This window comes from Bos mutus, chromosome 17 (assembly GCF_027580195.1).
Source record: "Bos mutus isolate GX-2022 chromosome 17, NWIPB_WYAK_1.1, whole genome shotgun sequence".
Taxonomy (NCBI): Eukaryota; Metazoa; Chordata; class Mammalia; order Artiodactyla; family Bovidae; genus Bos; species Bos mutus.
This window is the reverse complement of record NC_091633.1, coordinates 55,773,435-55,800,108: the sequence shown is the minus strand read 5'-3', so window position 1 is coordinate 55,800,108 and position 26,674 is coordinate 55,773,435. Positions and strand designations below refer to the sequence as shown.

The 26,674-nt window shown below is 41.6% G+C and overlaps 1 protein-coding gene across 2 annotated transcripts in view; it reads left to right on the top strand.

Moving 5' to 3' along the window:
• The window catches only part of RNF150 (ring finger protein 150), a 278,977-nt gene that overhangs the window by 161,574 nt on the left and 90,729 nt on the right, over nucleotides 1-26,674 (top strand). For both annotated transcript variants that reach the window (XM_070386570.1, XM_070386571.1), the window contains exons 2-3: nucleotides 8,497-8,747; nucleotides 26,113-26,184. In XM_070386570.1, the coding sequence (XP_070242671.1) occupies nucleotides 8,497-8,747; nucleotides 26,113-26,184 (323 nt within the window). The remainder of the gene's footprint in view (nucleotides 1-8,496; nucleotides 8,748-26,112; nucleotides 26,185-26,674) is intronic.

Genomic DNA, 26,674 nt, shown 5'->3' with positions numbered 1-26,674 from the left:
TCGTTAGATATTTTATGACTTCTGTTGTTATAAGTATAGATCACATTTTCCATTACATATTCTGGTTAGGTATTACTGGTGTATAGGAACCTCCTAATTTTTGTATGCAGATCTTGAATCTTGTCTTTTACTGAACGTTCTTCTAATTTTAAAAGCTAGATTATCTTGACATTTTAGGTGGTCATGTGATTCCCCCAAATAATGACAATTTGTACTCTTCCTTGCACCAAAGAATTGATGCTTTTGAACTGTGGTGTGGAGAAGACTCTTGAGAGTTCCTTGGACTGCAAGGAGATCCAACCCTGGGTGTTCTTCGGAAGGAATGATGCTAAAGCTGAAACTCCAGTACTTTGGCCACCTCCTGCGAAGAGTTGACTCATTGGAAAAGACTCTGATGCTGGGAGGAATTGGGGGCAGGAGGAGAAGGGGACGACAGAGGATGAGATGGCTGGATGGCATCACCGACTCAGTGGATGTGAGTTTGAGTGAACTCTGGGAGTTGGTGATGGACAGGGAGGCCTGGCATGCTGTGATTCATGGGGTCGCAAAGAGTCAGACATGACTGAGCTACTGAACTGAACTGAACTGAACTGTACTCTTTCTTTCCTAGACTCACCATTCTAATTCCTGTTTCTTTGTGCCAAACATCTACTTTAAACATTGGCTTGTGCATGTGTGCGTGCTAAGTTGCTTCAGTTGAGTCTGACTCTTTGTGCCCTTATGGACTCTAGCCCGCCAGGCTCCTCTGTCCATGGGATTCTCCAGGCCAGAATACTGGAGTGGCTTGCCATGCCCTCCTCCAGGGGATCTTCCCAACCTAGGAATGGAAGCCATGTCTCAAGTCTCCTGCATTGGCAGGCAGGTTCTTTACCACTAGCGCCACCTGGGAAGTCCTAAATATTGGCTCATCCTTGTCTTATTCATGATTTAAATTGAAAACTTCTAATGTTGTTTCTTCCATTTAATGCACTATTTCAAGGAGATGCTTTGTATCACATTAAGTAAATTTCCTTGTATTTCTCTTAATAAGAATGAGAAATGGGTGCCATTCTCAACATATGGCTTCCTTCTGTAAGAAGCTGGCTGCTTGACATCTCTTCCATGTGAAGTCAGAGAAAGGGGGAGATAAGATCTGGAGTGCACATACTCAGCCATTTATGGATATGACCTTGGAGTAGCAAACACCATCTCTACTCAACATCTCAAAGGCCAAATATTCATCACATGGCCACATCTAGCTAGCCTCAAGGAACGTTGCTGATGATTAATGCTTTTCACTCAACAGCCTGTGCCCATCTGAGACAATAACACCATAGAAGTGCAAGACAGCAGATGCTGGAGAACAGATAGCTACATCAGATAACCATGTGCTGCTCTCCTTTGATTTGTTAATGTACTGAAACGCATTAACACATTCTCCAATATTACATCACCCTCACCTTCCTAGGATAAACCTCTTGGATCATGAATATTTTTTTGTATTTGATTGGAATCCATTTGTGAATGCTTTTTTTTTGCATCTGTGTTTGTTAAAAATAATTTTTAAATTAATGCAGAGTGGTCCAGTGGTTAAGAGTCTGCCTTTACAATGCAGGGGACCCAAGTTTAATCCCTGGTCTGAAAACTAAGATGCCACATGCTGCGAATCAGCTAAGCGGCAACCAGAGAATCCATGCAACAAAAGATCCAACCTGACACAATGAACACTGCCCTAAGACCCAATGCAGCCAAACAGATAACAAACATCAGTGCAGAAGGTGGTAATGCTTCACATTTCTATGGTTCACTGCAGTTTTTGTAAGTCCTTTCACATACATTATCTCAGTTAAGAATACATGATAATCGGAGCTGACTCTTTTAAAAATGATAATGAAGTAGAATGACCTAAATGAAATCCCTTATGATTATACAGTGGAAGTGAGAAATAGATTTAAGGGACTAGGTCTGATCGACAGAGTCCCTGATGAACTATGGACAGAGGTTTGTGACATTGTACAGGAGACAGGGATCAAGACCATCCCCATGGAAAAGAAATGCAAAAAAGCAAAATGGCTGTCTGAGGAGGCCTTACAAATAGCTGTGAAAAGAAGAGAAGCAAAAAACAAAGGAGAAAAGGAAAGATATAAGCATCTGAATGCAGAGTTCCAAAGAATAGCAAGAAGAGATAAGAAAGCCTTCTTCAGCGATCAATGCAAAGAAGTAGAGGAAAACAACAGAATGGGAAAGATTAGAGATCTCTTCAAGAAAATTAGAGATACCAAGGGAACATTTCATGCAAAGGTGGGCTCAATAAAGGACAGAAATGGTATGGACCTAACAGAAGCAGAAGATATTAAGAAGAGGTGGCAAGAATACACAGAAGAACTGTATGAAAAAGAGCTTCACAACTCAGATAATCAAGATGGTGTGATCACTGACCTAGAGCCAGACATCCTGGAATGTGAAGTCAAGTGGGCCTTAGAAAGCATCACTATGAACAAAGCTAGTGGAGGTGATGGAATTCCAGCTGAGCCATTCCAAATCCTGAAAGATGATGCTGTGAAAGTGCTGCACTCAATATGCCAGCAAATTTGGAAAACTCAGCAGTGGCCACAGGACTGGAAAAGGTCCATTTTCATTCCAATCCCAAAGAAAGGCAATGCCAAAGAATGCTCAAACTACCATATAATTGCACTCATCTCACACGCTAGTAAAGTAGTGCTCAAAATTCTCCAAGCCAGGCTTCAGCAATATGTGAACCGTGAACTTCCTGATGTTCAAGCTGGTTTTAGAAAAGGCAGAGGAGCCAGAGATCAAATTGCCAACATCTGCTGGATCATGGAAAAAAGCAAGAGAGTTCCAGAAAAACATCTATTTCTGCTTTATTGACTATGCCAAAGCCTTTGACTGTGTAGATCACAATAAACTGTGGAAAATTCTGAAAGAGATGGAAATACCAGACCACCTGACCTGCCTCTTGAGAAACCTATATGCAGGTCAGGAAGCAACAGTTAGAACTGGACATGGAACAACAGACTGGTTCCAAAGAGGAAAAGGAGTACGTCAAGGCTATATATTGTCAGCCTGCTTATTTAACTTATACACAGAGTACATCATGAGAAATGCTGGGCTGGAAGAAACACAAGCTGGAATCAAGATTGCCGGGAGAAATATCAATCACCTCAGATATGCAGATGACACCACCCTTATGGCAGAAAGTGAAGAGGAACTAAAAAGCCTCTTGATGAAAGTGAAAGAGGAGAGTGGAAAAGTTGGCTTAAAGCTCAACATTCAGAAAATGAAGATCACAGCATCTGGTCCCATCACTTCATGGGAAATAGATGGAGAAACAGTGGAAACAGTGTCAGACTTTATTTTCTGGGCTCCAAAATCACTGCAGATGGTGACTGCAGCCATGAAATTAAAAGACGCTTACTCCTTGGAAGGAAAGTTATGACCAAACTAGATAGCATATTCAAAAGCAGAGACATTACTTTGCCAACAAAGGTCCATCTAGTCAAGGCTATGGTTTTTCCATTGGTCATGTATGGATATGAGAGTTGGACTGTGAAGAAAGCTGAGTGCTGAAGAATTGATGTTTTTGAACTGTGGTGTTGGAGAAGCCTCTTGAGAGTCCCTTGGACTTTAAGGAGATCTAACCAGACCATCCTAAAGGAGATCAGTCCTGGGTGTTCATTGGAAGGACTGATACTGAAGCTGAAACTCCAGTACTTTGGCCACCTGATGCGAAGGGTTGACTCATTGGAAAAGACCCTGATGCTGGGAGGGATTGGGGGCAGGAGGAGAAGGGGACGACAGAGGATTAGATGGCTGGATGGCATCACTGACTCGATGGACATGAGTCTGAGTGAACTCCAGGAGTTTGTGATGGACAGGGAGGCCTAGTGTGCTACGATCCATGGGGTCGCAAAGAGTCGGACACGTCTAAGCAACTGAACTGAAGTGTTAGAAAGTATCTACAAATGGAAACTGCAGGTTTCTCTTAGTATTGAGTGAATTCTAAAGGACAATCCATGAAACTAAAATGAGAATTAGAGGAGACAGAGGATACAGAGAATTGAAAAAGGATTTTTGCTTGCATGAATTCCGAGGAATTTTATCACTCTCCAGGATGTACGAGGAGGAATGGGACTGCCAACTCTGTAAACTATCTAGCCCTCTGCTGGTTTTCTAAACATTCTGTTGAGAGAGTTTTTACAACCTGGTTTTGAATCCATAAGTAAAGAATTTCCCTGACATTCAACATTATTTGGCTTTTTGAACTTTTGATTCCTTACTTATCTGCATGTACCAAATTGTGCTAAGTTGCTTTGGTTGTGTCCGACTCTGTGCGACCCTATGGACTGCAGCCTGCCAGGCTCCTCTGTCCATCGGATTCTCCAGGCAAAAATACTGGAGCGCGTTGCTTTTCCTTCTCCAAATTAGATGACAGTTGAGCCCACGCCCAGGAAAAGGAAGCACGAAAACTCTGGGCCGCTTCTGCTGTTTGTCTGGCAGCTGGGTCATCTGTGTCCTGGTCACGGGACAGGGCTGAAGAGCTTTTCCAGGATACACGATAATTACACAGCAGTGATCACTCAAAAGTAGAGTGCCTTTGGGAGGAAAATAGATGGTAGGCTGACATCATTTGCAAAAAGAGGAGCTGCACATGACAATGACTGGGCATCAGAGTAAACATTTGTTGTTGTTATTTAGTCACTGCAGTTGTGTCTGACTCTTTGAGACCCCACGGACTGTACCCTTCCAGACTCCTCTATCCATGGGATTCTCCTGGCAAGAATACTGGAGTGGGTTGCCATGCCCTCCTCCAGGGGATAAACTCCCATCTCCTGCTTGGCAGTTGGAATCTTTACCACTGAGCCACCTGGAAAGCCCCAGAGTAAACATAAAATTGCCCCAATAGCGGGGTCTCTTTGTAGATTTTACCCATATAAAATATGCTTTGTTAACTTCTCTCTCCTGAGACTCAGAGCCTCCTGGGTGTCATAGATTTGATACTTAGGGCAGCACTTACCTCCGAGGAGAACTCAGCTGGGCTTTCAGCACTCTCTCCCCCATCACCCCTGGTTCTCCCTTTCTCCCCGCACCCCACCCCCAACACACACACATACCCTCAGAAGCAATTACACTCCAAGCTACCTGGAGAGAATCTTCCAGCTTCTCTGGAACACTGGCTGCATCTTCCAAAATGAAGCAAAGATCTGGGAATTTTCTGGAAACCCATATTGGTGCACACATCTCATTTGAATAGATTAGGTCCTATAGCGGATTTTGTGCATCGATCAGACTGCTGAAATAATTCACAAGTCTGCTTTGTACCATTTTTAGACACCCTAAATGCCAAGATTATTAATGACTATTTCTGTTGGTGTAAATGGATGCCTTCAGTGTCTCTTTTTACCATGCACAATAAGTAGCCTAAAGTACAGGGAGAAATATCTCAGAATCCCATCTATTTTCTACCAACATTAGCCCTAGAAATTCATTATGAACATTGAAAATGCATAAGGTTGGGGTCCACATGAAAAGAACCACACCATTTCCATTTTCAGTCTTTTCAAGCAGATATCATATATCATGAAAGTGCGGCAGTGGGATAAACAACACAGGTAGTGCAACTGAGCACTTAGGTTTAAAATAAGTGCTTTAAAATAGCAAATTATACCTTACAGGAAAAAAAGATGTTTCCTTGTGTCCTGAAAGTGGGTGATGGGTAATGTAAAACTCTTCAGATATCCAAAATTTGGTTACCTATTTTTAACATGCTGAACTGAAGTTTGGAAAAAAACCTGTCCAGTTTCAAAGCCCAAACCTTCACTATCAGGCTCTGTGATATCTCTTTTTTATAAATGGTCCCTTAATATAAATAGATAATAGGAATATTGTAAGGAGGGAAATGACTAAGTAAAGAGGCTACCAAATAGTAAATATGTTAAAAGCTCCACAGCTAAAAGAGCCAAAAGATAGATCCACCTTACAATAAAAAAAAAAAAAAATCCAAAAATAGACCCCTGTATGTCTGAGAATTTAGGAAAAAAACAAATTTCATCCTATCTGTCTCCTCTCTGCCCATCACGTTAAATGTGGTGTTGCTATTGAACCGCACTCAGATTGCTCAAGATTTAAATGTAAAAAGTAGAACTACATTTAAAGTACAGCTAAAAGAAATTTTAGATGAATATTTCTATCATCTTTGATGAAGAAGAGCTTCATTCACAGAGAATCAAAAGTAGAAGTCATAAAGGAATATATTGATGAAATTTGACTACTAAAAAGAGTGAAATTGGTCTAAGTCTGAGCATGCATGAGTGCTAAGTCGCTTCACTCATGTCCGACTCTGTGTGACCCCATGGACTGTAGCCCACCAGGCTCCTCTGTCCATGGGATTCTCCAAAGTCTGAGCATACAAAGTCTTATATAAATAACCCCGAGACCTCATCTCCAAAAAGAAAAACGGTCTCATTCTGGAACCTTGAATAGACTCACTTGAAAAATATATAAAGTAAAAAAGAAAAAAAAATCAAGTGAAAACTTATGATCTATCACTGACTAAATATCTACAGTGTGGCTCCAGTACCGGGGTGAACTTCACCAGGCCAGATTAGTCCAGTATACAAAGATCATATTTCTATAGAGCCAAAACCTGCCAGAAGCTCTGATTCCTCACAGAACCTCAGACCACATACAGCCATTAGCCAAAGTAAACATGACGAGAGAACGAGCATCAGGATTGTCAGTAAATTCTGCAGAGTTGAAATCTAAGCCATCGGTTTCAGTAATTCCCAGAAAGAACGGCCAAATCTAAACACTGTGTAGTTTTGTGATTTTTACAGTTGAGCCAGTGCAAAGGTTTCAGGAATTTAAAAAATCATATAGTTGATGTCTCATACATAGACACCTTTGTATCTAGCTGGCTTTTAAAAATATTCATTTGGCCTAAGTGAAATACCATCAAGGAATTTAGGATGGAAAAACTGCCTAGAGATCAAGGTCAAGGGAAAGCCCTAAATAGCTTCTAAGAAACTTGCAACACCCTGAACAAATATAATCTGGTAATTCTGTCTCACTGACTGACCTCAGTGCATGGATAAGGCCAGCTTTAAGCAGCTGAAGGCGTGTTTAATTCTCTCCAGAACCTACATCCTAATTGCAAGTTTGCAGTTTAATTTGTAGTGACCTCAAGTAATAGGGCATTTCCATGTGGAAACGGGGCCCATGAAGAACATTATAGGATGGATTGGAGTTGAGGTACTCCCTGAAAACTAACCTAGGGATTGTTATTCTCATCTGAGCATCAGCCACTAGTGACGTGTTGAGTTGGCTCATTTGGAGCTGATATCATTATCTTTACCAAAGACCCCTTACAGAGGCCTCTGAACTCCTCACCAAGAGGCTGTGCCTCAGAGTGCCATGAGGAGAAGGGAAAATGACCCAGATATCTCAGACTGAAGAAGGGTACCACTTTTGCTTCAAAATGTCCAATAAACAGGGGCTCCGCAGTAAGAGTATTTGAGAGTGGAGATGAAACCATCCTGGAGTTATCTGTACAGTTTCTCTCCTCTCTTTGCTTGGCATGAGGATACACAAAATGTTTACATTGAATTAGGTAAAATAAGCAGAAGATAATTCTGAGACTGTTATTTTATGTTGGCAGGTCATATTAGAGCTTGTTAAGAAAACTTGTTTAGCAGAAACAGATTCACAGATATAGAAAACACACTTGTGGTTATCAAAGGGGAGACAGAAGTGGGCAGGGACAAATTAGGGGTATGGGATTAACTAATTATTATGTATAAAGCAGATAAACAGCAAAGACATATAGTGTAACACAGGGAATTATAGCCATTATCTTAATAACTCACAATGGAATGTAAGCTACAAAAATTCTGACTCACGATGCTATGTACCTAAAATTAACAATGTTATAAATCAACTATACTTTAATAAAAAGAAAAATCTGCTTTGTGATTGCTTTGGATATTGTAGGAGAAGCCTGTCTTGGAAATGATTAATAGAAGTCTATGACTGAGTGCTCCTAGTGTCTGTGAAGGGGAAGGAGAGAACTCACAGACAGATGGTGTAAATTTAGGTATTTTATCCTTTGCCATGGGGCGCAAAGTACCTTTTCCCCTCTGTGGAGTGACTGTGAAATGCAACATAGAACTGTAAACTGGGCTGGTTGGGAGGGTCCATCTTTCCTGGACCAGGGCCAACACCACCTTGGGGAGCTAGGAAAGGAGCAGGATCATGACCTCGCTGGTACCAAAAACAGGCATTTGTTTCAGGTTCTTTACTCATCTGTAAGACAGCAGCATCCCATAGTAGCTGAAGAAAGGAAAATTCACCTCCATTTCTGGCTGGGAATTAGACCTGGCTGTCTGGTCTGGCACAGACTCATTGAAAGAAGTACCATTATTTGATGCGTGTTATTCTGTTCACACACTTTCCGGTGATCTTCTCTTTCATCCCCTTACACTTGTTGTCCTCTCACAACAGGTGTCGAAGACATCGTGGCAATCATGATCCCTGAGCCCAAGGGGAAGGAGATAGTAAGCCTGCTGGAGAGAAACATCACTGTGACCATGTACATCACCATCGGGACCCGGAACTTGCAGAAATACGTGAGCCGCACCTCGGTCGTGTTTGTGTCCATCTCCTTCATCGTGCTCATGATCATTTCCCTTGCCTGGCTGGTCTTCTACTATATCCAGAGGTTTCGATATGCAAATGCCAGGGACAGGAACCAGGTGAGTAGCAGAAAGTTATACAAAAAAAAAAAAAAACTTAAAAATTATTACCACAGTAAGACATTATGGTGTAAGCTTTGGAGATCACAGAAAATGCCATGACCAAAACCAAACTTACCTATGATGCCCCTACTCAAGATAAACACTGTTAACATTTGCTGCAGAGGTTTTCAGGTCTTTTCCAGGTATACATATTTTAATGTCTTGCTAACATTGTTCTGTAACATGGAGATGCTTTGTCCCACATTCCTATTGCTCATTCATGGGGCAGTTATTTACTATTTAGACAGTGCCTCAGTTGGTGAAGAATCAGCCTACGATGAAGAAGACCCGGGTTCGAACCCTCAGTCAGGAAGGCCCCTGGAGAAGGAAGTGGCAACCCACTGCAGTATTCTTGTCTGGGAAATCCCACGGACAGAGGAGTCTGGCTGGCTGTAGTCTATGGGGTTGCAAGAATCAGACATGACTAAGCGACTAAACCACCAGACACAAATAAAGGGGGAAAGAGGACAAGAGCTAAGATTATGCTAATTGTATCAGTATAATATGGAAAGAGCCAGAATTTCCTCCTTGAGAACAGAAAGAAACAAAAATAAATAAATAAAATATATTTTGAAAGCAATACATTTTGGAACAGGTAAAGCATACTCTTAGTATAAAATGCAAAAGGTATAACCCAGGTCTCCCACATCACAGGCAGATTCTTTGACATTTGAGCTACCCGGGAAGTCCGACATGGTATACAATGAAGAGTAATTACATTCCCATGTCTGTCCCTCAGTTATGCAGTTTTTCTCTCCGGAATATCTTCTCACCCAAGGAATTTTTTTATGCGCTTGCAAACACTTGTGTGTGTGTGTGTGTCTAAACCAATAAGAGCACATATAAATCTGTACCAATATTTCTCACGTCATCCTAGAGATTAATTCCTATCAACACTCAATCCAAGCTGTCTTCTCATTTCTAATGACTGTATAGGCAGACTTTGGAGATACTGTGGGTTTGATCCCTGACCGCTGCAATGAAGCAAATATCTCAGTAAAGCAAGTCGACAGGAATTTTTTGGTTTCCCAATGCACATAAAATTATGTTTACACTATACTGTAGTCATAACATTATATCCAAAAAAGTGTACATACCTTAATTTTAAATACTGCCTAAAATGCTAACCATTATCTGAATCTTCAGCGCATCATAATCTTTTTGCAATAACATCAAAGATCACTGACCACATATCACCATGACAAATATAGTAATAATAAATGTTTGCAGTATTGTGAGAATTTCCAAAATATGACACAGAGATACAAAGAGCAAATGCTGTCAGAAAAATGGCACCTATAGACTTGCTCAATGCAGCGTTGCCACAAGCCCTCAATTTATAAAATACACAACATCTGTGAAGCACAGCAAAACGAGGTATGCCTGTATAATGTTTTATTTTCTGCATATACTACATTTATTTGTTGCTGCTGCTGCTGCTAAGTCGCTTCAGTCGTGTCCAACTCTGTGCGACCCCATAGACGGCAGCCCACCAGGTTCCGCCATCCCTGGAATTCTCCAGGCAAGAACAGTGGAGTGGGTTGCCATTTCCTTCTCCAAATACATCTATTTAGCCAGCTCCTATCAATGAATGTGTTTTCCCTCACCAAAAAACAAAACCGAGCACACACACACACACACAAATGTACATGTGACACAGCGCGTTTGTGAGTGTATCTGTATGGTAAATTCTGAGTGTTATAGCTAAGGCAATAGTATGTGTATTTTACATTATAATGTGCTGTGCTTAGTCGCTCAGTCATGTCCGACTCTTTGCAACCCCATGGACTGTAGCCCATCAGGCTCCTCTGTCCGTGGAATTCTCCAGGCAAGAATACTGGGCTGGGTTGCCATTCCCTTCTCCAGGGGATCTTCCCAACCCAGGGATCAAATTCAGGTCTCCAACATTGTAGGAGGATTCTTTACCATCTGAGGCACCAGGAAAGCCTTTAAACTATAATGGATACTGCCAAATTGTCTGCCAGAAAGGTTGAACCAATTTATACATGAACCAGCAATATAGTAATACTGATACTAATATAAACAACATTCCTCCAGTAGGATATTAATACTGCTTATCCTAACATATGGGGCTTCCCTGGTGGCTCAGAGATGAAGAATCCGCCTGCCAATGAAGGACACGTGGGTTTGATCCCAGGGTCAGGAAGATCCCCTGGAGAAGAAATGACAAGCCATTTCAGCGTTCTTGGCTGAAAAATCCCATGGACAAGGAGCCTGACAAGCTATAGTGCATGGGGTCACAAAGAGTCGAACACAACTTAGTGACTAAACAACAAATACTAACATATACAACAATATACTAATAACAAGCACTGTTTCCAGTATCCTCACCATATAAATGTTACAGCTTTTTTCGTTGTTTGTGATTTAATAAGATAAAAATGGCATCACATGTTTCTGATCACAAGTTCCATTAAATAGAAAAAGTTTTTTTTCTTTGAAATATCTGCTTATATTATTAGACCACTTTTCAGTTGAGTTGTTGGTCACATTGACTGATGTGTATAAGCTCCTTACTGGTCAGAGTAGTTAACTCTTTGTGGCACTGCTACAGATTCCATGTTTTTCTTCTAAACTTATCATTGTCTCTGATGTATCTTTGGGGGTATTACATAACTGAATCTACCAATTTTTTATAGCTCCCAAGTTTTATATCATAAGATCTTCCATAGGCCAAGATTATAGAAAAACAGTATTTCATCCACTGCTTTTTTTTTTTCACTTTGATGATTAAAACTCTAATCTACAGAGAACTTATTTTGACTTAAAGAATCGAGTACAGAGCCAATGTTATTTTTTTTTCAGATTGCCTACTGGTTTTTGTAACTGGTGTTTATTGAATAATTAATCTTTTCCTTTTCATATGCAGAACCTCCCCCATTTAGCATATATTACAGCTCCATATGTGGTTCTGTTTGTACGCTCTATAAAATGTAGCTTTAATCTGTCTTTTCACATTCTGATAGCATACTCTTTTGAATATTTTAGCACCATACTATGCCTCATATCTGTTCATGCTCATCTTCTTTTATTGCTCTGTCTTCGCTTTTTTCATGTGTATTTTTGTATGAATTTAGAATCACTTTAAGCTAGTTTTTTTAATTTATAGAATAATTTAGGAATCTATAACCTAATGATGTTGAATCTTCCTAAGAATGATACATGTTTTCCCTTTATTTAACTATTCTTTTTATTCCCTAATAGCATTTTAAGTATCCTCATTTACTCTTGCACATAAGAAATGTTTATTCCTAGTTCAGTGTATTGCAATTATAAATGAAATCTTTTTAATATGGGAAGACTTTTGATTTTTGTTTATTTTGCACATTACTATAATTTAATAATTCATGTATTCAATAATTTATTATTTAAAATTTTATTATCTTAATAGTGATATTATATAGTATATATTAAATACAGGCATGTTATATGAGCTCTCAATATATTTACATACATAATCTTCTTAATAACCTTATAGTAGATAATTTTATTGTCCCCATTTTACAGAGAAGGAAACAGAAAGTTTAAATAACTAGCCCAAGGTCACACAGCTAGTTATTATTTAATAGAGACAGCAATTGAACCAATATCACAGCTTCAGAACATATGCTCTTAACCAGTACATTATAGTGTTTGTAATTGTTTGAATTAGTCTACCAGGATTACACTAATAATATGAAGTGAATGATAATATATTACTTCTTTCAAATTTTCAACCTCCTTTTTTCTTCTATTGTCTAACTTCACTGACTTGTGTCTCTAGAACCGACTAAAGTAATAGTGGTAATAGGGAGTGGTAATAGTGAGCATCAGTATTTATGGGAGCATTCTGAGTTTGCTGCTGCTGCTAAGTCGCTTCAGTCGAGTCCAACTCTGTACGACCCCATAGACAGCAGCCCACCCGGTTCCCCCATCCCTGGGATTCTCCAGGCAAGAACACTGGAGTGGGTTGCCATTTCCTTCTCCAATGCATGAAAGTAAAAGAAGTCTCTCAGTTGTGTCTGACTCTTAGCGACCCCATGGACTGCAGCCTACCAGGCTCCTCTGTCCATGGGATTTTCCAGGCAAGAGTACTGGAGTGGGGTGCCATTGCCTTCTCTGATTCTGAGTTTAATGGATTGTTTTTATCATTTCTCAATTTTATTATTTCCCCATGCAGTCTTCTAGGTCGAGATATATATTTAACATGTTATGCAAATGTAAACATAGTCCTATTTTATTCAGAGTTTTAATCAGGAATGTATTTTTAACAAATGCCTTTCAACAGCGATAGTTCTGACTTTTCTCTTTTGATCTATTAATAGTGATTTAAATTAACGGATTTCCTAATATTGAGCCATCTTGAATTTCCAGTACATAACTAATCTTCTAATGTGTGCTGAACTGTTTTGTTCATACCTTATTTAGTACATTATTTACTTTTTACCTTGATATTCGCATGTGAAATTTGCCGGTAGTTTACCTTTTAAATTTGTATTTATGTATGTATCTTTGAGACTGCCAGGGCTTCGTTGCTGTGTGCGGACTTTGTCTATTGCACTTAGTTGGGCGCTCCTCTTCGTTGCAGCACTCTCACTGCAGGCTTCTCACTGTGGTGGCTTCTCTTGTCGTGGAGCACAGCTCTAGGAGCACCGGCTTCAGCAGTTGCAGCAGGCAAGCTCAATAGTCGCAACTCATGGGCTCTGGAGCACTGGCTCAGTATTTGTGATGTCCAAGCTTAGTTGCTTCATGGCATAAGGGATCTTTCCGACCAGGGATCGAACCCGTGTGCCCTGCATTGGCAGGCGGATTCTTATCCACTGTGCCACCAGAGAAGTCACGATTTACATTTTGTCATGTTTAGGCAATAGTGCTACTGGTTTTTTAAGAAGAATTTGGAGATTTTGTTCCATTTTCTTTAGTTGGGTTGTAGTGTCCAACATGGCAGTCACTAATCATGTGTGACTATTTAAATTAATTGTAATAAAATTAAATTTAAAATTGTGTTCCTCAGTCATACTAGCTACATTTCCAGTTGCTTCTGGATGGCAGGGCATAGATAGGACATTTTCATCATCATGGAAAGTCCTGTAGGATGGCCTAATTCTAGAACCTTTTAAAGAGTGTTGGAATTAGGTTAAAAGCATCTTCCTGCAATGTGGGAGACCTGGGTTCGATCCCTGGGTCAGGAAGATCCCCTGGAGAAGGAAATGGCAACCAACTCCAGTATTCTTGCCTGGAGAATCCCACGGATGGAGGAGCCTGGTGGGCTACAGTCCATGGGGTCGCAAAGAGTTGGACACGACTGAGCGACATCACTTCACTTCCCTTAATCTATTATAGAGCTTGCTTCCGTTATAGTTGGTAAAGAATCCGCCTGCAATGCAGGAGACCCCGGTTCGATTCCTGGTTGGGGAAGATCCCCTGGAGAAGAGATAGACTACCCACTCCAGTATTCTTGGGCTTCCCTTGTGGCTCAACTGGTAAAGAATCCACCTGCAATGCAGAAGACCTAGGTTTGATCCTGGGTTGGGAAGGTCCAACTGGAAAAGGGAAAAGCTACCCACTCCAGTATTCTGGCCTGGAGAATTCCATGAACTATATAGGCCACAGGGTCACAAAGAGTTGGACACAACTGAGCGACTTTTGCTTCACTAACATGTTTTAGATTTTTTGGTAAGCCAATAAATTCAAAGTTTTTTTAGGAGGACAACTCTTTAACTTTCTATTTATTTTATGAAAACTCATCTGTTTAAATTTTCTATAGAATCTGAAACAATTTTTTGAACATTTTTATTGCTTTTTTTGACTCTCAAAATGATGCATGTTTATTCTAAAAATTTTGGCAATCAGAAAAATACTAAAAGAAAACAAATCACTCATCACCCTACTGACTTGTTAACAATTAAGAACATTACCTTCCAGACTTTTAACTCCATATGTATACATATATTCAGTAAATTGTTGTCATATGTGTGTTATAGATGCATGAGATACAGACACACGTGTTAGACATATAAATTTGTGTGGTTTTTTTATTAAATGGTGAACATTTCCTCCATCATTAAGTAATATTTAAAACATGATTTTTAGTAGCTACATAGTAGTCAGGTTCTACCTCCTAAAGCGAGCAAGTTATTTTATGCTTTAGATTTCTAAAGAGGAATATGCTTTCTTTTTTTAGTTATAGTGAGGATTAAATGGCTTAATGTGTCTTATATTTTAAGATCCCTGAGCATAATTACTCACTTACAGAGCTCTCAATGAATGGTATCATTATTACCATCATATAAATTGCATAACCATTACATACAGTTCCAACTTTGATACTTTTACTGAATATTCTTGAACTTAAGTGGATGCATTACCGGTTAGACACAAGGCAGTGAAACTAGATATGGAACAAAAAATAAGTTCAGTTCCACTGGTTCCTCAAGGTTACATTTGAAGAACCTGTACAAATATAAATCAGTTATCACAAAGATACTTACCAGCTGATTCAACAATGATAGAGATGGTACCCCTATCTTTTTGAGTCTAGAGCTAATCCAAGCAGTCTTTGGGAATTTGAGGCAAGGATGAAACTTTTAGTCTTGAATTAGTTGAGTAACTGTTTCCAATGCTAGTTCTCTTTGTGCAGGTAGATATAGATTGCATTTCTGTCTTGACATGTGCAACTCTGTGACGTACGTGAAAAGGAAATTAGAATGGATGGCATGAAGTGGATGAGGTTTAAGTTTTTACTCTGCTCCGTCTTTATTAACTTTCCTTCAATTACAGGATGCTACCTTTGGTTCACTCAGTGAATTTGGATCATGCTGAAAACAGTATTTCTTGATCAAAATAGACATCATACTTTAGCCCTTTTACGAATGAAATAAGGATCTATAATTTCCCTTAGACAAATATTTCTCTTTTGATGGGGAGTGCTTCGTTCCAGTCAACAGAAAGTTACAGCTGTTTGAGCTATAGCTTTAGTAAGCATCAGGTAAACTGAAGTCATTTATTTTTACTGAAGCATTATTGGCCCTTCCAAAAAGAGGAACTCTCAGGTTAGATGTTGACTCACAGTCTAAAATGGACTATCAAAGGCATTAATGTTACATTGGTGAAGTATCTGGCCATTCCAGTATGTAATTAAGAGACTGAACTTGAAGTGGCCAGCAGCACACCTCAGTCTCTGCCTGGCTTGGTGCAGGTCACACTTAGAGGAAAGTCACCATCATCTTCCATGACCATTAGCCCTTTCAGATCATTTCAATATAGCGTCCGATGGAGTAATTGCTAGGTGTTCATTATGGTAGTAGTGTCATTGCAGCGTCTTTAAGATGACGACATGGAAGATTAGGGCCATGACTTGAAATGGAGAGGGAGACTTGACTGGTGTGGCATGTTTCCTAAAGACACTGTACCAAGATGGTGCTAGTGTGTGGTGATAGTTAAAGACACAGCTTTGTAGTCAGATGGGTCTGGACAGCAATCTTTGGCAGTTTCTAGTGGTGTGATCTTGTTTGGGTCCTTACCTTTCTGTGCCTAGATTTCCTCACGTGTAAGCTGGGAATGCCCATAGGTCATCCCCACAGGCTTGATGCAAGGACCCAGTGAAAAAATGCATGTAGGTTATCAGAGAGTTGTTAACAAGATTGCATTTTTTGGACTACAGAAAGGTTTATTGCAGGGCCCGTCAAGGAGAATGGGTGGCTCATGCTCAAAAAAAAACCCAACCTGGGTTGTCTTTAATGAGTAAAGCGTCTCTTAGAAAACAGTATTTCCCTCCCAAATTTAAATAGACAAGTTCTTACATAACTCACATATAGTTAAGTCTGGATAGGGGCTTTGCGTCCCAGGTGACACAGTTTGAAATAAAATGGAATTATTTTTCCGGAGTTATGGGGAAAGGAGGACGTATCCATAGACTACAGAGAAAAAAACCTGGCGTTCTTGGAAAATACCTTCCCATGCAACAGTGTGTTTTAATTCACAATAACACTGTGTACACTGTTTTTAGAAAAAGGCAAAAATAAAAGTGTTCATTTAAAAGTAAGTGTTTGCCACCCCCGCTCCAGACTCTTTGTCAACTTCCCTCCCTCTAGCTCTCCCCAGAGGAAACAAGCCTTAGCACTTCCATTTCTATGCTTCCAGAAGTTTCTGTGTCTATAAATAAGAAAAGTTCCTTTCCACATTTATTATTATACATACACAAGGACTCTGCCTTCACATGGCAATATATTATAGGGACATCACAGGAATACACATAAAAACAGATGTGAGCCCACTTGGAGGACTGCAGGAATCAGGAACAGGTGATGGGTTCGGACTAGAGTAAGCGAGATGGAGAAGCCAGATGGGCATCAAATTAGGGCAATATTTTGAAATTCCGTGGATTTGATGTAGCATATAAACCAGTTATCCTAGTTTATACCTGCTGTACTAGCCTTGTGCTTCCCAGATGGCTAGTGATAAAAATCCCACCTGCCAATGCAGGATACAGAAGAGACATAGGTTTAGGCCCTGGGTGGGGAAGAGCCCCTGGAGGAGGATATGGCAACCACTCCAGTATTCTTGCCTGGAGAACCCCATGGACAGAGGAGCCTAGTGAGCAACAGTCCGTAGGGTTGCAAGGAGTCAGACAGGACTGAAGCGACTTGGCACACACGCACATACTAACCTAATTGTTAATAACCCACCCATTTTATTCTCACAAGTGTTCCAGTTTAGATAATAATCATATGGTTATCTTATGTGTGAGGGAAACCGAAGAATCAAGGGTACAATTAGGTCAGTTCCTGCAACATTAACTGAAACAGCAAAAGCAGAAAAAGAGGCCCAGAAGGGCCAGAGAAGCCAGAAATGGGGTATGGAGATAATAAACTGTAGAAGCCAACACAACGTTGTAAATCAGCTATACTTTAATTTTTAAAAACAAGCAGATACTAAATAAACATTGAAAAAAAGAAGCCTGTTAGATGGAGATGCCTGGTAGGTATTTGATATACAAGCTGAGAATTTAGGAGAGAAGAGGTGGAGGTGGCAATGTAAGAGTTATCTGTGTAGAGATGCCATTTAAATGGTCAGAACAAAGTGAGTGCCTCCTGGAAATGGGCATCCAGAGAAGAGGCCTGAAGACAGCCGGGTATACACTTGTGCCCCAGTCTTTCTCCCTCCATCATATTTCTTTTATTTGCTTTATTTTCTTCCCAGTTCTTGTCACTGTTTGAAACCATTTCCTCCTTGCCCTGTACCTTCCCCTGGCCCACAGGCTCTCTTATGGAGTGGAAGCAAGGGTGCTGGTTAGCAGACACCACAGCCTCATGCTCCCTCTGGACCCAGTTCTCCTTGGCTCAGGGTCACTGCTCTGCTGTGGCTTTCACTCATATCACATATCTTTGATGAAGCTCTGTCCTCTTTTCTCCAGGACCAGGCTGCTTGGGGACCTTGCCATCAGCCAGCCTGTGGATGCCTGAGTCCAGTGTCTATTTCAGGCTCATGGAGGTGGCTGGACCCCTGTACTCCAGTCCTGAACAAATCCTGTGGCCCGGAAGAGCCCATGAAAGCAGCCCATGAAAGTGTTAGGGTACAGGTTGGCTCGGAGCACACACGGGACCCTTAGGTGGGCTGCTTTTCATAATGTCACATTCCAGCCAACAGAGTCTCAGCTCCGACCAAGCCCAGAGTTCTCTGCTACATAATCAAACATAGACCCAGACATAAATGGGACCCTCTCAGACAGCTAAGTGAGGATCTAGGATACTACCAAGGCTGATGTGTTAGGAGCTGGAACCTTGTAAGGATGAATAGAGTGTTTGCTATCTAACTCTGGTTTTGGAGCAAAGTAGAATCAGAGACTTGGGCAGGGCAGGGTCATGAGACAGAAGGACAGTCCAGTGAAGGGAGAGCGTAGGAATCTTGGGAGTCAGGAACTGGATCTAAATCACAGATACAGGAACAGTGGTCCAGCCCGCCGGGCAGAACAAGGTGAGAGGAAGTGAGGAAATGGTGCGGAGGCACACAAAGCCTTTTCCATCACACTCTGACCTATAAAGTGTGCAAGGATACTCGGGTAAAGGTGGCACGATGGTGTGGGAAGGGGAGATGCAGCCCACCGCCCACTCTCACACATGGAGAACCCCATGAACAGTATGAATGGTTCTATATGATGAAGAAAAATATCTGCTTACTGTTTAGCACATGCCAAGGCTATTTTTAAATGCTAGGCCATGCGTCTCTGTCTCCTCACGAGTCCTCATGATGGCCCTGGGTTGGCACTGTAAGGAAGTAGCACCCTGATGTCACCAGGGTGGGCTTGTACCCGGTGTTGCCCAGATACCTCTCAGATCAGCCCTGAGAGCCCAGGTTCCCACAAAGGCTGCAGATGAGAAACCACACGTATGAGGACTGGAGGCATTGGATATCTGGCCTTTCTACTCATCTATTTGAGAACTGACTGCCTGATATCAGGATCATGGTTTCTATTTTTATTTTATATTGGAATATAGTTGATTAACAACGTTGTGTTGGTTGTAGATATACAGCAACATGGCTCAGTTATCTATTATTTTTCAAGTTCCTTTCCCATTTAGGTTATTATACAATACTGAACAGAGTTCCTGGTGCTATGTGGTAGGTCCTTGTTGGTTATCCTTTTTTTTTTAAAAAACCTTTTTATTTTGCATTGGGGTATAGTGGAAAATTCTGAAAGAGATAGGAATACCAGACCACCTGACCTGCCTCTTGAGAAACCTATGTGCAGGTCAGGAAGCAACAGTTAGAACTGGACATGGACCAACAGACTGGTTCCAAATGGGAAAAGGAATACGTCAAGGCTGTATATTGTCACCCTACTTATTTAACTTCTATGCGAGTACATCATGAGAAACGCTGGGTTGGAAAAGCACGAGCTGGAATCAAGATTGCCGGGAGAAGTATCAATAACCTCAGATATGCAGATGACACCACCCTTATGGCAGAAAGTGAAGAGGAACTGAAAAGCCTCTTGATGAAAGTGAAAGTGGAGAGTGAAAAAATTGGCTTAAAGCTCAACATTCAGAAAAAGAAGATCATGGCATCTGGTCCCATCACTTCATGGGAAATAGATGGGGAAACAGTGGAAACAGTGTCAGACTTTATTTTTCTGGGCTCCAAAATCACTGCAGATGGCAATTGCAGCCATGAAACTAAAAGACACTTACTCCTTGGAAGGAAAGTTATGACCAAACTACATAGCGTATTCAAAAGCAGAGACATTACTTTGCCAACAATGGTCCGTCTAGTCAAGGCTATGGTTTTTCCAGTGGTCATGTATGGATGTGAGAGTTGGACTGTGAAGAAAGCTGAGCGCTGAAGAATTGATGCTTTTGAACTGTGGTGTTGGAGAAGACTCTTGAGAGTTCCTTGGACTGCAAGGAGATCCAACCAGTCCATTCTGAAGGAGATCAGTCCTGGATGTTCATTGGAAGGACTGATGCTAAAGCTGAAACTCCAGTACTTTGGCCCCCTCATGCGAAGAGCTGACTCATTGGAAAAGACCCTGATGTTGGGAGGCATTGAGGGCAGGAGGAGAAGGGGACGACAGAGGATGAGATGGCTGGATGGCATCACCGGCTCGATGGATTTGAGTTTGAGTGAACTCCGGGAGTTGGTGATGGACAGGGAGGCCTGGCGTGCTGCAATTCATGGGGTCGCAAAGAGTCGGACACGACTGAGCAACTGAACTGAACTGATAGCTGATTAACAATGTTGTGATAGTTTCAGGTGAACAGAGAAGTGACTCAGCCATATGTATACATGATCCATTCTCCCCCAAACTCCCCTCCCACCCAGGCTGCCACATGACACTGAGCAGAGTTCCCTGTGCTATACTTATGGCCCTATTGATTATCCATTTTAAATATAGCAATGTGTCTATGTCAATCCAAAACTCCCAATCATAGTATTTAGAATTTTAAGGGGACACTAGATGTAATGAATTTGAGAAAAAGAGGTGTTAAGTGATTTTGTTTTCCCCAAGGGCACACAAGCAGGATTTTTATTTCAAGGCAGGGTGGCTTCCAATGACCAAGCTCCCTCCGCAATACAGGTCCTGAGGAGCCCTGAACCACAAGGAGGATCACCCACTCCTCCATCTGTCACAGCAGAAACATGAGGAACGCCCAACCATGCTACTATGTGAAGATTGGCCCTTTGGGGCTTTGGAAATAAAGATTAGTTGCTAGGCCCTTTGTCGTATCTATTTTGAGATTCTCCACCTCAGGGAGCTTCCCAGAGGATGCTAAGGGGTCTTCTTCATTCTACCCACTAATGACCTCTGTGTCCGGGGACCTCTATTTGAACCTTGAGCTGGGGAGCCAGATCCGATACTCTTGATCATGAGCACCAATATGCACCATGGGCCGCCCTCCCCTTCCACCAGGATGTTAAGAAGCCCTGGGTACCTCATTTCCCAGGTGCGCCACTTTGGCTGCTATCCACGGATTCTTACCCTGCTAATAGAAATCCTGAGTGCTGTGTGCTAATTTGCTTCAGTCGTGTCCTACTGTTTTGCAACCCCGTGGACTGTAGCCTGCCTCTGTCCATGCGATTCTCCAGGCAAGAATGCTGGAGTGGGTTGCCATGCCCTCCTCCAAGGAATCTTCCCGACCCAGAGATGGAACCCACGTCTCTTACGTCTTCTGCATTGGCAGGCAGGTTCTTTATTGCTAGCGCCACCTGGGAAGCCCCTTATAGAAACCCTCTGGTGGTAAAGCAAAGCCAGTGGGTAGCATTCCTGCCATCTTTGTGGCCAGTGAGCCTGCCTTGGGCCATGTGCCGGGACTTTGTCTCACTGTCTCCGAGGATATCCCACCTCTAACACAAGAACTGGATCTGCATTCTGAGAACCAAGGGACTTCTAGTAGATAGCAGCTTCTTCAGATATGGGCAGATCAGATAAAGTGAATCAAATTCTTTTTTTGTTTTTTTTAATAAGCAGTATTGCCTCTGAGGCCAATCCAAGGAAACCAAACCTGTGTTGTATTGTTTTGTGTGTGTGTGTGTGTGTTGTATTGTTTTACCTGAGATCAGGTAATGGCATTCAGCCAAACTTTCTTGAAAGAGCTCCCTCTCCCTGAGAATGGCTTCTTCTATTATTTGCATATGCATGGTCCATGCCCCTTGGGTTTCTTTTGCACATATTGGTGCTGAAGTTTTGTTGGAACCAAAGAAGTAGTGGAATTTAAAACAAACTTGGACTTCACAAGGAAAGAGAAAGGGGAGGGGATAGAAGTGGGCCAGGTGTCTGCCATCAAAGGAGGGTCTGTAGGTGGTGATGCTTCTGTCTCATAAAGGAACAGGAACCAAAGAACAGGAACCAAAATGGTCTCTGATTGATGTTGGCTGGAGGAAGCTCAGAGCCCTCAGGGGACACAGAACAATTCGCAGAGTATTCGGTGAGGTCATTAGCCATTGGTTTGCTCTGTTTCCATAATTCAGGTCTCAAGGGATCTTTGCCTCCCAGTTCTGTTCTGTATGGATGACAGTGATGAGCTGATAAAGCTGGAAACAGCATAAGTTTACATACCGCAGGTTACTAATAAGGGGAACTAAGGCCTGGACTATTTAAGTGACTTGGCCTAAGTCACACAGTGAGTAACAGAAACAGGAGCAAAAGCTGAGTTTCCTAACTCCCAACCATTGCCATTTCCTCTACAACTCTTCCCAGAAAGAAGAACCCTGGGACTTCCCTGGTTGTCCAATGGTTAAGAATCCTCATGCCAATGCAGGGGACACAATGCGATCCCTGATCCGGGAAGATTCCACATGCCGATGGGCATCTAAGCCCATGCACCGCAACTACTGAAGCCCTCGCGCTCTGGAGTCCCTGCTCTGCAACAAGAGAAGCCACTGCAGAAAGAAGCCCACACACCACAGTGAAGAGCAGCCCCCGCTGGCCACAGCTAGAGAAAGCCCACATGCAGCAACGAAGACCCAGCACAGCCAAAATTAAGTAATTCACTTTAAAAAGTGATGATGATTTTATTCCGTGCCACGTGTGCATAAGCAACTGTAAGCCATCACCTTGTGGGTCACCATGGCCGCCAAAATAGTCTGCATCTTTTATCCATCTTTCTAGACAGATGGAGGGGTGATCTACATCACAGAAATTGATTGGACTGGCTGTGCAATGATCTCTGTCCCATCCAGCAGACCTGGGAGGATCATTATTACGTAGGAGAGCAAGTGAGGAAGTGTCAGAGTCAGCCGTGGCCACGTGAGCTTTCACATGGCTGGGACGATTCTGTTTAGGTCTATGATGCCCTCTCTTCACCTAGAACATGAAAACACCTAGTTATTTTTCTGCTTGGTTATGATGGTGATGATAATAATCAATGACTATAAAATATAGCTGTCGGGGAAGAAAAGGGGGGCAGTTACGGTACAGAATTAGCGTTTCCCTGCTGGCTCAGATGGTAAAGAATGTGCCTGCAATGCAGGACACCTGGATTTGATCCCTAGGTCAGGAAGATCTCCTGGAGAAGGGAATGGCAACCTACTCCAGTATTCTTGCTTGTGGAATTCCATGGACAGAGGATCCTGGAGGGCTACAGTCCATGGAATTGCAAAGTCAGACAGACTAAGCACACGATCGATTTATTCAACCCAATGAACTAGGAGGAACATAAGCGCGACTTAATGCTGTGTTTGGCATACTTATTCCTAGTTTTTTCTCACCTTGACTGCATTTCTCTTTATAATCCAGAGAAGGACAAGAGGGGAATGTCTTTATTTTTCTCAATTTCTTAAGTACTTAAGAGCTAGCTAAATTACACATCTTGAGTTGAATTGGAGTCTGTCATTGTTTACCATCCTTGTTGGTATTTATGTCAGACTTTAGTTTTCTAATAAATGGTTCTATGTTTATTTTCCATAAAGCTGTTTATCTTCATTGTTGTCAAGGAACTAATAACCTTGGTAAATATTTTCTTTTACCTTTTTCAATCAAATGATGAGTGCACCTAATTATCAAGATGTCTCAACTCCTGACAGTTTTTAATGAAAGGTGTAATATGATTTGAATCTGGTTGGGCTAGAGAAAATCTGTAGGAGCCCCCTGGAGAAGGGAGAGTAATCCTTACCTGAAACAAAAGGCCCACACAGACCTGAGGTGGTCCCTACGCCATCTATTGGCATCACATCACTGCATTTCTGAGCACCACAAAGGACAGAGTCTGTTTTGTGATGGACTTTGGGTTCCAGTCTCTAGATTCTCTCTTCAGACTCTGTGTAAGACTTGTTTTGAGCACAGCCTATAGACTTCCCACTCACTGATACTCAGTGCAGTTAAAAACCCAAAGATTTAAGAGATCAACTGCGGAAGTAACAACTGCCTTATTTGGGCCATTTTATTAAGAATGTTTGTGTCTTTCTCTGATTAGTTTGCATTTTAGAAATCCAAACTAGTTGTTTGAAAATTGTTGAAAATGAGACAGTGGTTTTCATCCAGAAGTCAGTATTCCTGATTTTCATGTCACTTGAGAAGAAATGGAAACATGCTTATATTGACAAGGTTTGGCTGCCTGCAAATGGTCATAGCATTTTTTAAAACTTTACAGCACTTTTCCTTTTATTTTGTCAGTCCAGAACTCCTATAGAAAAACAAAACAAAACAAAACAAAACCTAGTTCTACCAGGTCCCTTAGTTATCATCTGTATCTCAGAAGCTGGTTTTCCATATTTTCCAGCTGTCTAGATCATCTCTTCTTCCCCTTTGAAGTGCAGACTTTATATCCTTCATCAATCTCTGCCGAAATATGATCCTTTTTCTCCTCAAAAGACATATATGTAAGTTTTGCTTACCTGTCCTAACTCTGTGATATTAAACAGTTTACTTAAGTCCCAGTTCATTCTATAAAATAATGTTTTTCTCATGGGGTTGTTGTAAGGGAAAGCTGATATTGTATATAAAGTTTTAGCATGGTACTTAGGATATGTTAACTGTTCATCACATGCTCAGTTGCTCAGTCATGTCTGGCTCTTTGCAACCCCAAAGACTGTAGCCTGCCAGGCTCCTCTGTCCGTGGGATTTCCCAGGCAAGAGTCCTGGAGTGGGTAGCCATTTCCTCCTCCAGGGGATCTTCCTGACCCAGGGATTGAACCCATGTTTCCTGCTTTGCCAGGCAGATTCTGTACCACTGAGTCACCAGGGTAGTATGTGCTAATTTAAAGAAAAGAGAGAAGTTTGAGTGTTATTTCAAAAGGCACAAAGTTAGTGAAAACAAGTAATTATTCTGTTTAAATGTTTGCCCCATTTATCTTAGTCCTTCAAGTATGTTTCACTGCTGCAAACGCACATCTGTCACAAACTAGAAGATAACAATATGTGGAAAATTCATGAGCATACAAGCAAACTGATTTTTTTCCTTGAAAGATTAAAACATAATTCTCCCTCCATCTTCTCCCTCTCCCACTCTTCCAAATTGCTCTATCGTTGCATTACTGCAGGGGTCATTAGGATAGTAACTTTCTCTATTAAAAAAAAAAAAGAATACATAATACATTGTTTCTTAACATGAGTGATGGTAGTTACTCAGGTGTTCACTTTATAATTATTAGCTAACTGAGTATGTACGCTTTATGTATCTTCCTATGTGTATACTCACACACACAATGGAGATGAAATTGGCATGTAAGAAAGTGATGGGATAGAATTTGTTGTTGTTCAGTCACTAAGTCGTGTCTGACTCTGTGACCCCATGGACTGCAGCACGCCAGGCTTCCCTGTCTTTCACTATCTCCCGGAGTTTGCTCAGATTCGTGTCCGTTGAGTCGATGATGCTAGATAGAATAGTACAAACCAAATATAAGTCTAGGTTGGATATATACATAGCAAAGCAAACTGCTTAAAATTCCAAATTGAAAGGAATATGAAAGCAATAAACCCTGATTTTGAACAAAAGATGAAAACTATTCCAACTACTCCAGACTGGCTATCTCCATGTCACAAACTGAGTGGCTAGAGTGGGGCAGATTATGGAACTTTTCTTCTTCTCTGCATGGATACAACCTGCACTGGAGTCGCTGTGGGACAGAATCTTCCCATGTCATCTTCCGTTTGCTTAACATCAGGCATGAAGAGCTTCTCTCGATGACTGAACTCTTTAATAGACCATAGTGAGCCAAGCCACTCTGCACAGAGGTCACTGCCCCATCTCCTCCAGCCATCTTTGTTAACATTCCTGCCACTTGTGCATGATTTCAGAGATAGCTGCCATGGTTTACTGAATGCTATCAGACACGAAGTTAAGAATGAGAAGTCTTTATTACTAACAAGCAGCTTTTGGTTTTTCAGCGTCGACTGGGAGATGCAGCAAAGAAAGCAATCAGCAAGCTCCAGGTCAGGACCATTAAGAAGGGCGACAAGGTAACAGCCTCTTTTCTTTTTGTTGTTGCTATTGTTCAGTTGCTAAAGTCATGTCTGACTGTTTGCGACCCAGCAGACTACAGCATGCCAGGCTTCCCTGTCCTTCACTATCTCCCGGAGTTTGCTCAAACTCATGACCACTGAGTTGATGGTGATGCTGTCCAACCAGATCATCCTCTGTCACCCCCTTTTCCTCCTGCCCTCAATCTTTCCCAGCATCAGGGTCTTTTCCAATGAGTTGGCTCTTTGCATCAGGTGGCCAAAGTATTGGAGCTTCAGTTTCAGCATCAGTTCTTCCAATGAATATTCAGAGTTGGATTTCCTTTGGGACTGATATGTTTGATCTTCTTGCAGTCCAAGGGACTCTCAAGAGTGTTCCCCAACCCCACAGTTCAGAAGCGTCAATTCTTTGGTGCTCAGCCTTCTTTATGGTCCAACTCTCACATCTGTATATGACTGCTGGAAAAGCCATAGCTTTGGCTATATGGAC